Source organism: Oryctolagus cuniculus, chromosome 12 (assembly GCF_051225735.1).
Source record: "Oryctolagus cuniculus isolate XC-2025 breed Fujian yellow rabbit chromosome 12, ASM5122573v1, whole genome shotgun sequence".
Lineage (NCBI taxonomy): Eukaryota > Metazoa > Chordata > Mammalia > Lagomorpha > Leporidae > Oryctolagus > Oryctolagus cuniculus.
The window spans coordinates 99572577-99586058 of NC_142878.1; the positions used below are offsets into that span (position 1 = coordinate 99572577).

At 61.9% G+C, this 13482-nt stretch overlaps 1 protein-coding gene across 1 annotated transcript; it reads right to left on the reverse strand.

Moving 5' to 3' along the window:
• Positions 1–713: 713 nt before the first annotated feature.
• On the reverse strand, positions 714–4383 carry MESP1 (mesoderm posterior bHLH transcription factor 1). The gene is made up of 2 exons (XM_070053392.2): positions 1487–4383; positions 714–1310 (listed from the first exon to the last, which is right to left on the reverse strand). Exons 1-2 carry the CDS (start codon positions 2090–2092, stop codon positions 1236–1238), a joined length of 681 nt encoding a protein of 226 aa, XP_069909493.2. The 5' UTR covers positions 2093–4383; the 3' UTR covers positions 714–1235.
• Between the last annotated feature and the right edge of the window lie 9099 nt (positions 4384–13482).

Consider the following 13482-nt stretch of genomic DNA (forward strand, 5'->3'; position numbering starts at 1 on the left):
GGCCGCAGCGCCGGCCGCGGGGGCTGGAGCCAGACACAGGTGGAAAGCAGAGGGCCAGCTGCCGGCCCGGGAGTGATGCGATGCTTACAGCTACAAGGCTTCTCCGAGCGCCGACAGGGGCGCTGTGAAATGAGTGGTGACAGTCCCCCGGCTCCGTGGGCACAGCCAATGCACACGGCACACGGCGCCTTTAAGAGGGTGGATTTTGTGCTACGTGAATTTTATCTCAATAAAATACTCAGAACGAACACCAACACACACTTGAGGGGGACAGGGGAGGACCAGAAGGTAAGGGGCCCCTCTCGCGCCCTGCCCTACCCCACCCCGAGCCTGACGGCCTCTCAGCTGGCCTCTGTAGCGTGAGTGTTCCCCTGAGCTGAACCCAACCCACGAAGCCTGGTTTGGCTGCAGGCCCCCATCAGGCCCCTCATCTCTGGCTGGCTGGGCCTCCAGGTCACAGCTACCTGGCTGGGAACTGGCTCACTGTGGTTCCCATGGGAGGGAACCAGAAAGAGGGAGGAAGGAAAAACCCCAGGATCCAAGGCCAGGAAGCTTGACCACCAGGGGAAGAAGGGCTCCGGAAACACGGACAGGACCCCTTGGAGCTGGTGCTGTGCTCCCTGCACCACCCCCACCACCCCAGGCCCCAGGATGAAGGCAGCCAGCAGAATTCCAGGGGCCGAGCTCCGCCCTGTGCAAGGCGCCCTGCGCCCAGGAAGCACGCAGCAGGGCGTCCTGTTCCCTCCAGCGTGCCCTGGTGTTACCCAGTCCCCCACCAGGAGCAAGGAAGACTCCTCTAACGCCCACCGCAGCCCTTCCAGGCTGACCCACCTGGAACAGGGGGCGCCAGGCCAGGGACGGGGCTGGACCTGTGCGTTCTGGGGGCTGCAGACGGCCAGAATCGCTCCGGCCTCCCCAGGGTTCTTGTTTAGAGGGGAGGGAGGCAGCTTCGTGTCCACGGAGGGGAAGAAGAAACTGCCAAGTGACGCCACCACAAACAGTTTATTCACAAATAAATACACATTAGGCAGGGCCTCCGGCCTGCTGCGAAGCGTCCATTCCGAGTCCTTCCGTCCAAGGAGCGGCGGGGAGGGGCGCCCCGGGTCGGGACAGGTCAGCCCCGGGCACGCCCACGCCTGCGTCGCCGCTGCACCCACGTCCAGGAAAGGCGCCGAGGCCCACGGCGCCTCGGTGCTCACAGCCAGGGGGCCAGGTGTCCGTCCTCCGTGGGCTCCTCAGGCCGGCGGCCCCTCCAGGGACGACGGGGGCGTCCAGGCGTCCAGCAAAGCCAGCACGTCGCCCGGGAAGAGCTGCAAGGGGAGAGGGGACAGCGCAGCACTCAGCAGGGGCCGCACCCCAGGGGGCCGCAGTCCCCGTGCCCCGCGTGGCCTCCACGTCCCCTCGCACACTGCGTGGCTCCCCAGCGCGCGCGAGAGAGGCCAGGGCGCCCCCCGCTCCCCGACGGCGCGGGGAAGAGGGTACTAACCCGAGCCGAGCGGCTCGGCTCCATCGCCTGCCCTTCGGGACACACCACCTCGGCATAGGCTCGGCCTCTAGGGCGGGCGTCCGGGGACGCCCAGGCGGCTCCGGTGCAGACCGCGGAGCCCACGCCCGGCACCTGCGCGGCGCCGCCGTCGGGGCAGAGCGGGCAGCCCCGGGGACTCGCGGCGTCGCTGCGCCGCCGGCGCGGGCGCCGCAGGCTGTCCTCGCTGAGGCCTAGCACGGCCGACAGGTGGCCGATGTAGCGGATGGCCAGGCGCAGCGTCTCGATCTTGGTCAGGCTCTGGCCGGCGGGCGCCACAGACGGCGGCAGGAAGCGGCGCAGCTCGTGCAGCGCGCGGGCGAGCGTGCGCATGCGCAGCTTCTCGCGCTCGCTGGCGCTCTGGCGCTGGCCGCTGCCCAGGCGGCTGCCGCGGGCCCCGCGGGGCCTCGCCGCGGTCGGGCGCGGGGGTCTCGGCTCCGGGCTGCCGCCCCACGAGTCGGGGGAGCGCCCGCAGGCCCTGTCGGAGGGTGGCGGCGGCGGCCGGGCCGGGCTCCAGTCGCTGGAGAGGACCCAGGGTTCGGAGAGCGCGGGGCACAGGGGCTGGGCCATGGCTGCAAAGGCGAAGGCCCTCTTGGGGCTGCGGCCGCTTTATCCGGAGCCCTAGGTGTGAAGTGGCCCCTTCCCAGGCAGCATCAGCACATCAAAGCGGGCTCGGGGCGGGCCCGCCTCTAACCCCACGCGGGTGGGGGCTGCTCCCCCAAGCTGGCCCTCTAGGGTGCCCACTGACCTGGCTCCCCTAGACGCTGGGCCAGCGCTGCAGGCCCAGGTGACGTCCAGTTCCTAGGTTAGGGGCCCGCCCTCCCCGGGAAACCTTTGACAACTTCTGAATTCTCGTGGGTTCCAACTTGTGTAATGAGAGACCAGGTGGGCGCGCGCCCTTGTGCGCTGTGGAGTGGACTAAGAACCGGGAGAGGACCGCCTCTTCCTGAAGTGGAGGAGCGAGGGGGTCCGTTACCCATCGAAGCCCCCTTGATCCTGCGTGGGTCTCTCCCTGGAGGCCATGGGGGGGTCCTATGAGGGAGCCATCCCAGGCGCATTCACCCTGCTGGCCAGGTCGCTAGGCCGTCTGGGCAGAGGGACACCCCCTGGCCTGGCAGGATTGGGCATTGGGGCCTGTTGGCACGGCAGCCACCACTGGCTTCTAAGGCGTCCTGCCACTTGGGGGCAAGTAAATGGCGGTCGCCAGAGACAGCTTTCCACTGCTACCCGGAATGCGGTGGAGCTGTCTGCTCCCACAGCCCCTGTTCCCACTGAATGGAGGGCCAGGGTTGTGCAAGGGAGGAGAGAGTACAGCCGTTTGCAGATACCGCGGTTGTCTATGCAGAAAATGCGCCGACTCTACGCCGCGTGCCTGGGTCCTCAGGAGTTGGCGTTTGCAGCCTGGCAGGTGCATGATGGGTGGCTGCCCTGAAGGCCGTGGTGTCTGGTGTTGCTCCTGAATGTTATCTCGGGTCTCTTCGGTGCCAGGAGTTTGGTGTCTTGCAACCCCTGTGGCTTCCAGCTCCGTGAGACGGATGGGAGGGCTGGTTGGAGGCACTGAAAGCCAGGGCCCTTGGTGTCTGGTCCCCGCGTATCTTTGCTCCCCAGCTTCCGTCCCCGCCCCCTGCCCTTGGCTTCCTCTGACATCGTCTACAGCTGCTTCTCTCCCTCTGTCGCAGTAGCCCCAGGGTGCTTCCGCCCATGCTCACCTCCACAGGAAGGGGTGTCCCCCCCCCCGCCCTGGGGGACTGAGGAGAGGATGAGCCCACCCCTGGGCCTGTGCCTGTGGACCACCGGAGGGAGCGCCTGGCCCAGGAGGCCCCTCCGCAGCCTGCGGCTGTCTGCGGGGTCCACCCCCACTGGACCCCAACGATGCCCTCCTGGAGCTCCATTTCCAAGCCAAGAACCAGGCATGGGAGCCCAGTGAGTGGGCCTCTTCAGGGAACAAGTGGTTGGGACTCGGAAGAGTGTGTTGTGCACCGGCATGGGAGGGAGTACAGAGAAAGAGCCAGGGAGGGTGGCCCCTCAGAGGGCTCTGGGTGGGGCCGGCGCAGTGGTATAGTGGGTAAAGCCGCCGCTTGCAGTACTGGCATCCCATATATGGGCGCTGGTTCAAATCCCAGCTGCTCCACTTCCGATCCGGGTCTCTGCTAATGCACCTGGGAAAGCAGCGGAAGATGGCCCAAGTGCTTGGGCCCCTGCACCCACATAGGAGACTCAGAAGAAGCTCCTGGCTCCTGTCTTCAGATTGGGCCAGCTCTGGCTGTTGTGGCCATTTGGGGGAGTGAACCAGTGGATGGAAGAATGGAAGATCTCTCTCTCTCCTCTCTCTCTGCACCTCTGCTTCTCTCTGACTCTGCCTTTCAGATTAAAACAAAAAAAAGGCGGCTCTGGGCCACCCTGTTGTCCAGACTTCTGAATGTCGAAACTCCCCCAGGTCCCGCAGGCTGTGGTTTCACGTGGCAGCCTGCAGGGGAGAAGATTCGCGGGACGCAAACCCTGTGCTGGTGTCCTGCCTTCAAGCACATGGCTCCACAGTCAAAAGGCTCGCCAGGTGCAGCAGGAATCACACCTCTTTTTGCTGTCCTGCCTCACCCTTTTCCAACTGCCTGCCCAGGAGGATGCCACCAGTGCTGGCTTCTTTGAGATGAATTTGGGGGGCTGGCACTGTGGGCGCATTGGCTTGTCACCCCCTGCGACGCTGGCATCCCATAGAAGTGCCGATTTGAGTCCCGGCTGTTCCCAAGAAAGCAGCGGATGGGGGCCCCTGCCACCCGTGTGGGAGACCCTCATGGAGTTCCAGGCTCCTGGCTTCAGCCTGGCCCAGCCCCGGCTGTCGCGGTCAGTCAGGGCCATGAACCAGCACATGGAAGATCTCTGTCTTTCTCTGTGTCTGTCTTGTTCTGTAACTCAACCTTTCAAATAAATAGAATCTTTATTAAAAGAATGTGTCCGATTAAGTACAAAACCAACTAGACGCGTTTGTACAAGAGCCGCCTATGTGTATCTGTTGAACACAGAGCACCCAGGAAGTTCTCAGACCCGAAACTTTCCCTGTAGCTTCACCTGAGCACCTGCGAGCCACGCAGGGAGGGGGTCCTGGAGTGGTGCATGATGGGAAGTCCTCTGGGGTCCCAAGTGTGGAGCAAAGATCACAAAGGTGGTGCGAGAGGGGGTGAAGGCGGAGGTGCTGCCCCCAAAGCCCCAGCCCTCAAGGCTGCCACGTTGGAGCTGGCGGTAGAGCCCCTCCCTCGCCTGCTGCCCCTGGGAAGTTACCCTGGGGCCCACCCAGTGCGAGGGCTGTAGTCAGTGGGCCTAATGGAGCCAAGTCGGGGTCCAGAGCACCCCCAGTCTCAAGCCGGGGCCCTCCCCCGCCCACCGGCCAGCCTCCCTGTCCCTGTCCCCAAGCCTGTCTCTCTCCTTTGATCTTATCGGCCTCTGCGGAGTTAATGAGTTCTGCAGGCGGCAGGGCCCACACGCCCTCCCGCTGGGGTGAGGCCTTCGCACATGGGAGCCTGTGTTTTGACAAGTGCCGGGGCCACTGGCTCCTGCCGCCCTGGCCCGAGCCGCCCCTCGCCAGCCTGCGTGTAAGGCTGGGAAATGAGGCTTGGGGCAGCCCCACCGGAGCAGAGGTGAGAGTTCAAGCCTGGACGCGGGCAGGCAAGACAGGGTCCCCCCCACCCCCACCCCCAGCTCAGGCTCAGGCCCTGCCTGTGTCCTGGGCGCTGCTCCTCGCCCACCCCCAGCCCCTCTCACAGAGGAGTGCTAATCAAAGGTGCGAGGCAAAGGTTCCCCTTCAGCCCCTAATCCCCCACCTCACTGGAGCCAGCGGCCCCAGGAGGAGGAAGCAGTGCCCTCCTGCCACCTCCCGGGGAGAGAATGGCATTTGCAAAGAGTCTGGCCCCTGTGACTAGAGTCCCCTGTCCGGTCATGGCCTCCCGAGCTGCTCCGGCAACTCTGTCCGTCCGTCCATCCGTCTGTCTGTCGCAGGGCCCCAGCTGCTGCTTCTGCACGGGGCGTCCCAGAGGCCTGGCTGGGTCACTGCCCGCTGTGAGTAGCACCACTGTGGTGTACTCTGTCAATGAGGGAATGAAGCCTGCCCCACGCACAGGGCAAGCAGGGGCAGAACTGGGGACCACTGGGCTCTGGGCAGCCTAAGCCTGGGTCCTGTCCTCCCTCTGTCTCCTGTCTCCTTTGGAGCAGGCCACTTTCAGCCCTGGGACTGAGCAGCCTGGGAGCTCTTAAGCCCCACCAAACCTCACCCTGCATCGCAGAAGCCCGAGGAGCCGGAAGTTGGACCTGAGACCACAATCCCTGGAATGTGGAGCCCAGCATCTGGCTGTGAACAATAAACCTCCCAGGATCACGAAACAGGGCCCCGAGGCAACACGGAGAAGAGATGTTGGCCAGTAACCGGGCCCCTGGATCCCACACCTGAGTCCCGCCCGGGCCCCTGGACCCCATACCTGAGTCCTGCCTGGACCCCTGGATCCCACACCCGAGTCAGTCCTGCCTGGGCCCCTGGATCCCACACCCGAGTCAGTCCTGCCTGGGCCCCTGGATCCCACACCCGAGTCCTCCCAGGCCCCCGGATCCCATACCTGAGTCTGCCCGGGCCCCCGGATCCGACACCTGAGTCCTGCCTGGACCCCTGGATCCCACACCCGAGTCAGTCCTGCCTGGGCCCCTGGATCCCACACCCGAGTCCTCCCAGGCCCCCGGATCCCACACCCGAGTCCTCCCAGGCCCCCGGATCCCATACCTGAGTCTGCCCGGGCCCCCGGATCTGACACCTGAGTCCTGCCTGGGCCCCTGGATCCCACACCCGAGTCCTGCCTGGGTCCCTGGATCCCACACCTGAGTCCTGACTGGACTCCTGGATCCCACACCCGAGTCCTCCCAGACCCCTGGATCCCACATCCGAGTCCTGCCTGGACCCCTGGATCCCACATCCGAGTCCTGCCTGGGCCCCTGGATCCCACACCCGAGTCCTGCCTGGGTTGAGGAAGCTTGGGGCTGAGCGCGGGCAGGGTCCCAGAGCAGAAACCAGCCACAGGGGCTCCGAGCACCCCTGCCTGTTCCTCCTCCCCACCCCAGCCTCCCAAGGGAGCTCCTTCCACCCAAAATGCTGCCGCCTCCCCCTCCCAAATGCACACCTTTAGCCCTTGGAGCCACTGAGCTGGCAGGCCATATGGAATAGATTATTCTGGGTCCCTGATAATCTGATTATCTGGCCACGGGCCAGCTGGGTGCCCAGCAGTGGAAGTCACAGGCAGGGTGACGAGGAGGAGGGGGTGGGAAGGGAGGAAGGGCCCCCGGGAAGTGCCAGCAGTTCCGAGGGCCTGCAGAGAATGCAGAGTAAGTGGGGCCAGTGCCTCCCTGCCTGGGGCTCCCAGGTATGCCCCTTTCACTTCAACCAGTAAGTGGTGGTGGGGCTGAGCCTTAGAAGGAAAAGTGGGGAAACTGAGGGACAACGCGGTTAAGGTGATAAACAACCACAAGGCAAATGTGAAGACATTTCACAGTACCTCCCTTTCTCCAGGGACTCCCTAGGGCCGGCTGGGATGCCCTGGGGACCCAGGCCAGAGCTGCGACCCCTGCATGTCTCAGGGTCCTTTTGCATTCCCAGACACAACCAGCAGAGGGCGCGGCTGGGCCGCCCAGGCTCTGAATCAAGGCAGTGCTTTGCCAGTCTCTGGGGAAGACTGATTCCAGGGGCCAAGGCCAGAACCCAGCTTAGGCCCCCACCTTGAGGTGGCAGGCGGCTGCTGGGGCTGGCTTAAGAAGTGGGTGCAGCCCGGCTCAGTGCCAGTGGGATGGACCAGACCACTGCCCTCTTCGGACCCGTTACTCCTCTGTCCACCAAGAAAAACGGGCCTGGACATGCAGACCAGAGCAAGGCTGGAGCCCACAGGAATGACGGGAGGGGAGAAGGCTCAGGAGGGCCCTGCCCCACCCAACATGCAAATGCCCACCTTGGTGTAGCCAGCCCGGCTCCCCGGATCACCCTCCAGGCACAGGTCTCAGGCCACAGTGGTGAGGGGCTGGACACCAAACCCCTGGCACGTTCAGGTCCTGCTTCCCACTGTTTGAGGTATCCCACCTGTGACCCAGTGAAAGCTGAGCAGCTCGGAGGGCTGGCGGGACTGGGGCGGCCCTGGACAGGCTGGGGGAGGTGGGGGTGGGGTTGGGGGGTCTGGAGTTAGCCAGATGCTCCATCACGAGGAGAAGGCTCTTCGACAACCAGGCCCAAGGGCCCAAAAGTCACCCAGATCCAGCCCTGGCCTGGGTCTTGGAGGTTGTACACGGGAGCACCTAGGTGTGTGGCTCCCTGGGCCTGGCCTGAGGCTTCAGAGTGGCCCCGTCATGCCCTGCACCTGCCCTTGATGGGAATTTATCCTCATCAGAGATTAAAGGGGCAGGTTTAGACCGAAAGGCAAGTGGCAGGAAAGGCCATTCGGCCTGACACCACCCACACAGCAAACACAGGAACCCCAAGAATCTGAAACACAGCCCCACCCAGCCTGTCGTGGAATCACGCCGTGGACTCTGTGTGTACGTGGGCACGTGTGTGGGCAAAGGCCTCGTGTTCTCGCCAAGTACGGGCATGCCTTTCCTAGTGACAGGGGCACAGTCTGTAAAAAAAAAAAATGCCTTTATTAGAAAGGCAGAGTCTCAGAGAGAGAGAGAGAGAGAGAGAGGTCTTCCTTCCACTGGTTCACTCCCCAAATGGCCTCAATGGCTGGGGCTGGGCCAGGCTGAACCTAAGAGCCAGGAGCTTCCTCTGGGTCTCCCACATGGGTGCGAGGGCCCAAGCACTTGGACCACACCAGCAGAGGAGTTAGATCGGGAAGTGCAGCAGCCGGGACTAGAACCAGCGCTCACGTGGGATGCTGGCATCCCAGGCGGTGGCTGAACCCACTGCACCACAGCGCCGGACCTAGGGGTACTTCCTTTAATGGTGTTATTGGATGTTTTTGTCATTGTGCACACAATAGCGAGTCTGTACTTAGGCAAACTAAAATGACTATGATGTCATACCCTGGGTGACGCAATCTTACGGACCTGCTGTGATGTATGTGACTCTGAGGGGCAGCGGGCCTGGCACGTGACGGTGTGTGCTAACAGACCAGGCCCAGGTGTGTGGCCAGGGGCAGGCCTGGGTTCTGGCTGCTGGTCAAGAAAGAATTAGGCTTACATGTTTCACCTGGAGACTGTATTCCTGTATTACACGTGCAGTTTTAAAATAGTTTTTCAAATACAGGTCCAAGGATGTACACAGGTAGGAAACGCTGAGAAATTGCTCACAGTTAACTTCCGCTGTTACCACCACACCATGGAGTATCGGGCATGCCTGAGAAATCTCGTGCTGGGGGGTGGGGTGGGCGTTTGGCGTAGCAGGTAAAGCTGGCATCTGCAATGGGTTCGAGTCCTGGCTGCTCCACTTCCCATCCAGATCCCTGCTAATGCGCCTGGGAAAGTAGCAGAAGACAACCCAGGTGCTTGGGCCCCTGCACCCACATGGAAGACTCAGATGGAGAACCTGGCTCCTGGCTTCAGCCTGGCCCAGTCCTGGCCATCGCGGCCATTTGAGGGAGTGAACCAACAGGTGGAAGGTCTGTTTCTATCTCTGTCTCTGTCTCTCTTTCTGTTCTGGCCCTCTTTCTGTAACTGCCTTTCAAATATATAAATAAATCTTAAAAAAAAGAAGAAGAAATGGTGTCAGGTGCATAGCACTTGAACATATGAATACCACCAAGCTGTACACTTAAAAATGGCAAATTTTATGTCATACTTATTTCACCGTAATTGTTGCAAAATTCAAAGTGCAACGTACAAAAACCTCACATTACATACTTTAAACACATGATGCGGCTGGTGCCTCGGCTCACTAGGCTAATCCTCCGCCTGGCGGCGCTGGCACACCGGGTTCTAGTCCTGGTCGGGATGCCGGATTCTTTCCCGGTTGCCCCTCTTCCAGGCCAGCTCTCTGCTGTGGCCAGGGAGTGCAGTGGAGGATGGCCCATGCACCCCATGGGAGACCAGGAGAAGCACCTGGCTCCTGGCTCCTGCCTTTGGATCAGCGCAGTGCGCCAGCCGCAGCGCGCCAACTGTGGCGGCCATTGGAGGGTGAACCAACGGCAAAAGGAAGACCTTTCTCTCTGTCTCTCTCTCTCTCACTATCCACTCTGCCTGTCAAAAAATAAAATAAAATAAAATAAAATAAAATAAAATAAAAAATAAACACATGATGCACCCTATGTGAACTCTATCTCATTGAGACTATCAAAAAAAAAAGAGTGGGCATTTAGCCAAGCAGGTGAGACACCGTCACCCCATGTCAGATCCCCGGTCTGATCCTCAACTCCAGCTCCTGACTCCTGCCAGCTTAAGGCCCTGGAAGGCAGCAGTGACGGCTCAAGTCCTTGGGTTCCGGCCACACAAGCGGGAGCCCTGGATGGAGTTCCTGGCTCCGGCTTTGGTCCCAGCCCAGCCCTGGCCGTTGTGAGCATTTGGGAAACTAGCAGAAGGGAGCTGTCTCTGTCTGTCTGTCAAATAAATGAAAAAACTAAAAAAAAAAGAAAAATACATATGCCAGGAGTTTAAAACAATGGGAAAGGTGTGGCCATCCAGGCATGCTGGGTTAAGCCACCACTTGGGACTCCCACATCCCAAATCACAGAGCCAACTCCATGCTTCTGGTCTACCTTCCCGCTACTGCGCCCGGGCAGCAGCAGATACTGGTCCCAGTACTTGGGCTCCTGTCACTCACAAGGGAGAACTGGACGGCGCTCCTGGCCTAACCTTGGCTGTTGTGGGCATTTGAGGAGCGAGCCAATAGATGGAAGTTTGGTCCCTCTCACTCTGGGTCACCCCGCCTTGCAAACAAATATTTAAAAAAAAAAAAAGAAAAAAGAGAAAGAAAACCAAACAATAAAAAGGTGCACCCCCTCTGTCTGCAGTTCCTGTAAATGCCTGGAAAGGCTTGGCCTGCGCTGCACAGGCCCAAGTGCCTCTCTGGGTGGGACGCATGGAGGGTTTTGTATTTCCCCACATTCTTACAGCGAGAATGCATTGCTTTGATAACTTAAAAAAAAAAAAAAAAAAAACAAAACAGAGAAGGAGGCTTGTGCGCGCTCCAGCAAGTGGGGCCCAAGCCCCCCTGTGGCTCTAGAGTTGAGGCCTGGGAGGCTGGGCCTGCAGCATGGGGAAGGGGCACCTCACCTCCCCCTTTCTTAAGAGCTGCAGGGACTCGGAGGGTCCCTGTGGAGCCCCCGGGTGCCTCACCTCACAGCAAGCAAGGACACCCATTTCATAGGTGAGGAGACTGAGGCCTGCCTGCTCCCAGCTGCTTCCTCTTCACCTCTCCTGGTCTCACCCCACCCTGGAGCAGTTCTGAGCTCTGCCCCTCCCAGTCCGGCCCCACCTCCACCCAGAAGAGATGTGCAGCCTCAGGTCCCTTCTCCCGCCCCCCCCCCCCCCCACTCACCCTGACCACCCCTGCAGGGAGCTCCTCTTAGGCCTCCCTGGGCACACAGCACACAGCTCAGCTCCCAGCTCCCAGCCTACCGACCTCCTCCCAGTCCAGCCCCAGCCCCGGCCCCGGCCCCAGCCCCAGCCCTGGCCCCAGCCCCAGCCCCAGCATGGTGGTGTCCAGGCCTCTGTCTCAGACACCAGTGGGCTGTGCTCCTGGCCCAGGGAACCTGGTGGGAGTGACCTGTGGGCCCAGCTCTCTGAGCCCTGTCCCAGCGGCTGTTCTGTGACCTTGCCCTGCTGTCTACCAGCCTCTGGGCCTTGCGTGACACAGCCTGGCAGGGCCCTGTCATCAGGCGTCCTGGCTGTGCGCAGTGTCACGTGCCTGCAGGGGCCCCCTCCTTCTCTGCCCGCCCCGCCCCCCGGGGGGGCAGACCCTGCAGCAGTCCACACCCCCGAACAAGTGCCTTCTGGGCTCCTGAGGGGACCTGCTGCCCGGCTGTTTTGGAGGCCCCTGCACACCCTGGTTCCCAAGTCAACACCTTCTGCCCCGAGGGAGGTGGCCTTAGTGTCAACAGGCAGCCGGGAGGTGTGAAGGCAGCCACAGTGGCCTGGGACCCCGGCTAGTAATGAGAATACCACACGACCCTGCAGGCGCTCCCGGCCCTGCCTCCCCCCTTCCCTCCCACGTTCCCACAGCCCCCCACAGCCCACCCCCCCGGGCCTGGAGGGGACCCGAGCAGAGGAAAGGGAGGCGGTGGTCAGCAGCCTGGTCTCACCCTGGCACCACAGCCTCGGTCCTGTGTCCAGGGGCTCTGGGCTGCCTGCCCAGGGATGTGGCTGTGGGTAGCCGGGTGCCTGCTGAGGCCAGGGGTGAGCAGGCCGGAGGCACTGCCTCTGTTTCCCCGCACAGAGCTAGAGCTGGATGAGGGTGCCGGGCTTCATCCCTGTGGCCTCTGGCATCGCCTGACCAGTGGGGGCAGGGAGCAAGTTCAGGGATGTGCACAGACAGAGGTGGACGGGGCCCTCAGTCTCCTCACCTGTGCAAGGGCAATGTCAGGGTGGGCACTGTCCGCCTCCCAGCGCCAGGCTGGCCCATGGCACCCGGGCAAGCCTCGCCAAAGGCAGTGGCGGCCTTGTGGCTGCAGCCCTGAGCATGGGCCCAGCTGCATCCTGGGGCTCCCGTCCCACGCAGCAGGGGTGGGCACATTGCCGGATGCACCGGAGCAGCCTCCTTCTGCACCTGCCCACGAAGCAGCAGCCCCAGTCCTCTCCTTGGTCCTGGGCCTCAGCTCTGAATACATCAGGGCCACCCAGCCCCCTCAGCGGGGACTGAGAGCTGGGCACCCCAGCACCCAGCCCACCGGGAAGTCCCCTCCTGTCCCTGGCCTGGTCCCCTAGGCCAAGCCCTCTGGAGACAATGGCCACGCCCCTCCCCCATTTTTATTTCTGTGTTAAACACCCGCAGGGCCTGTTTCTCTGGTGACCTGGCTTCCTGCCCTGCGCTGGGGTCTGGCCCCACCCTCATGAGCTTACTCGAGGCGTGGCCCACCCTGCCAGGGTGGGGGAAGAAGCCAGGACCTCCTTGGCTGGAGACCCCCTGCTTCTTGAGAATTTGAATGCAGCTTGGGGTCCCATTTGCTTGCCTTGCCCTTGACACCTGGAAGCAACGGCCCCTGTGCCCCTCCCACATCTTACGTGCTGCAGCCTGCCCCTGAACTTGGAGGGCTCTGCGGATTCCATCTGATTCCACCTCACGGGCTGCTCTAGGCGGCCGGGATCTCTGGCTGGCAGCCAATTCCTCTCCTGGGTTTGGGCTCCCTCCAAATTATTCAGGATTACAACGCTGGGGCAGGTGTGTGGCCCAGAGGTGAAGGCACCACCTGGGATGTGCACAGCCTTGGGACATCCTGGCCCCACCATGAAGGGCAGCTCAAGTACCTGGGAACTCACCGTCCGTGAGAGACCCAGACTGAGGCCTGGACTCCTAGCTTCAGCCTGGCCCACCCAGCCTCGGCTGTTGCAGCAGGAAGTGAGTGACCCAGCAGATGGATGGCATCTCTCTCTCTCTCTCTCTCTCTCTCTCTCTCTCTCTCTCAAATACATAATTTTAAAACATGATCATAATATTGCCTGTGACAAGCACATGTCACCAGGGACCTTGCTCCAGGTGCACCTGCTCTATCTGTGGTGTCACTTAACTCCCTGTCATCCGTCGCATGTCCCCATGCACTGACCGGGAAACCCTACGCCATGTCCTTACGTGGACAGGGATTGTGTGCAGCTGCTCACAGCATAGACTCAAAATGACCCCCGCGACTTAAAACACAAGGCGAGTCACTTTCTCTCAGGGTAGAGACAGACAGCCCAGGGCCGCTGCGGCTGTTCTGGGAAGTCATCAATGCCTCCGCCCTCTAGCTCCAACATCCCCGGGTGCAACACAGTAGCTGAAGCTGCAGCCAACACGTTTTCCAGGGAGGGAGGAA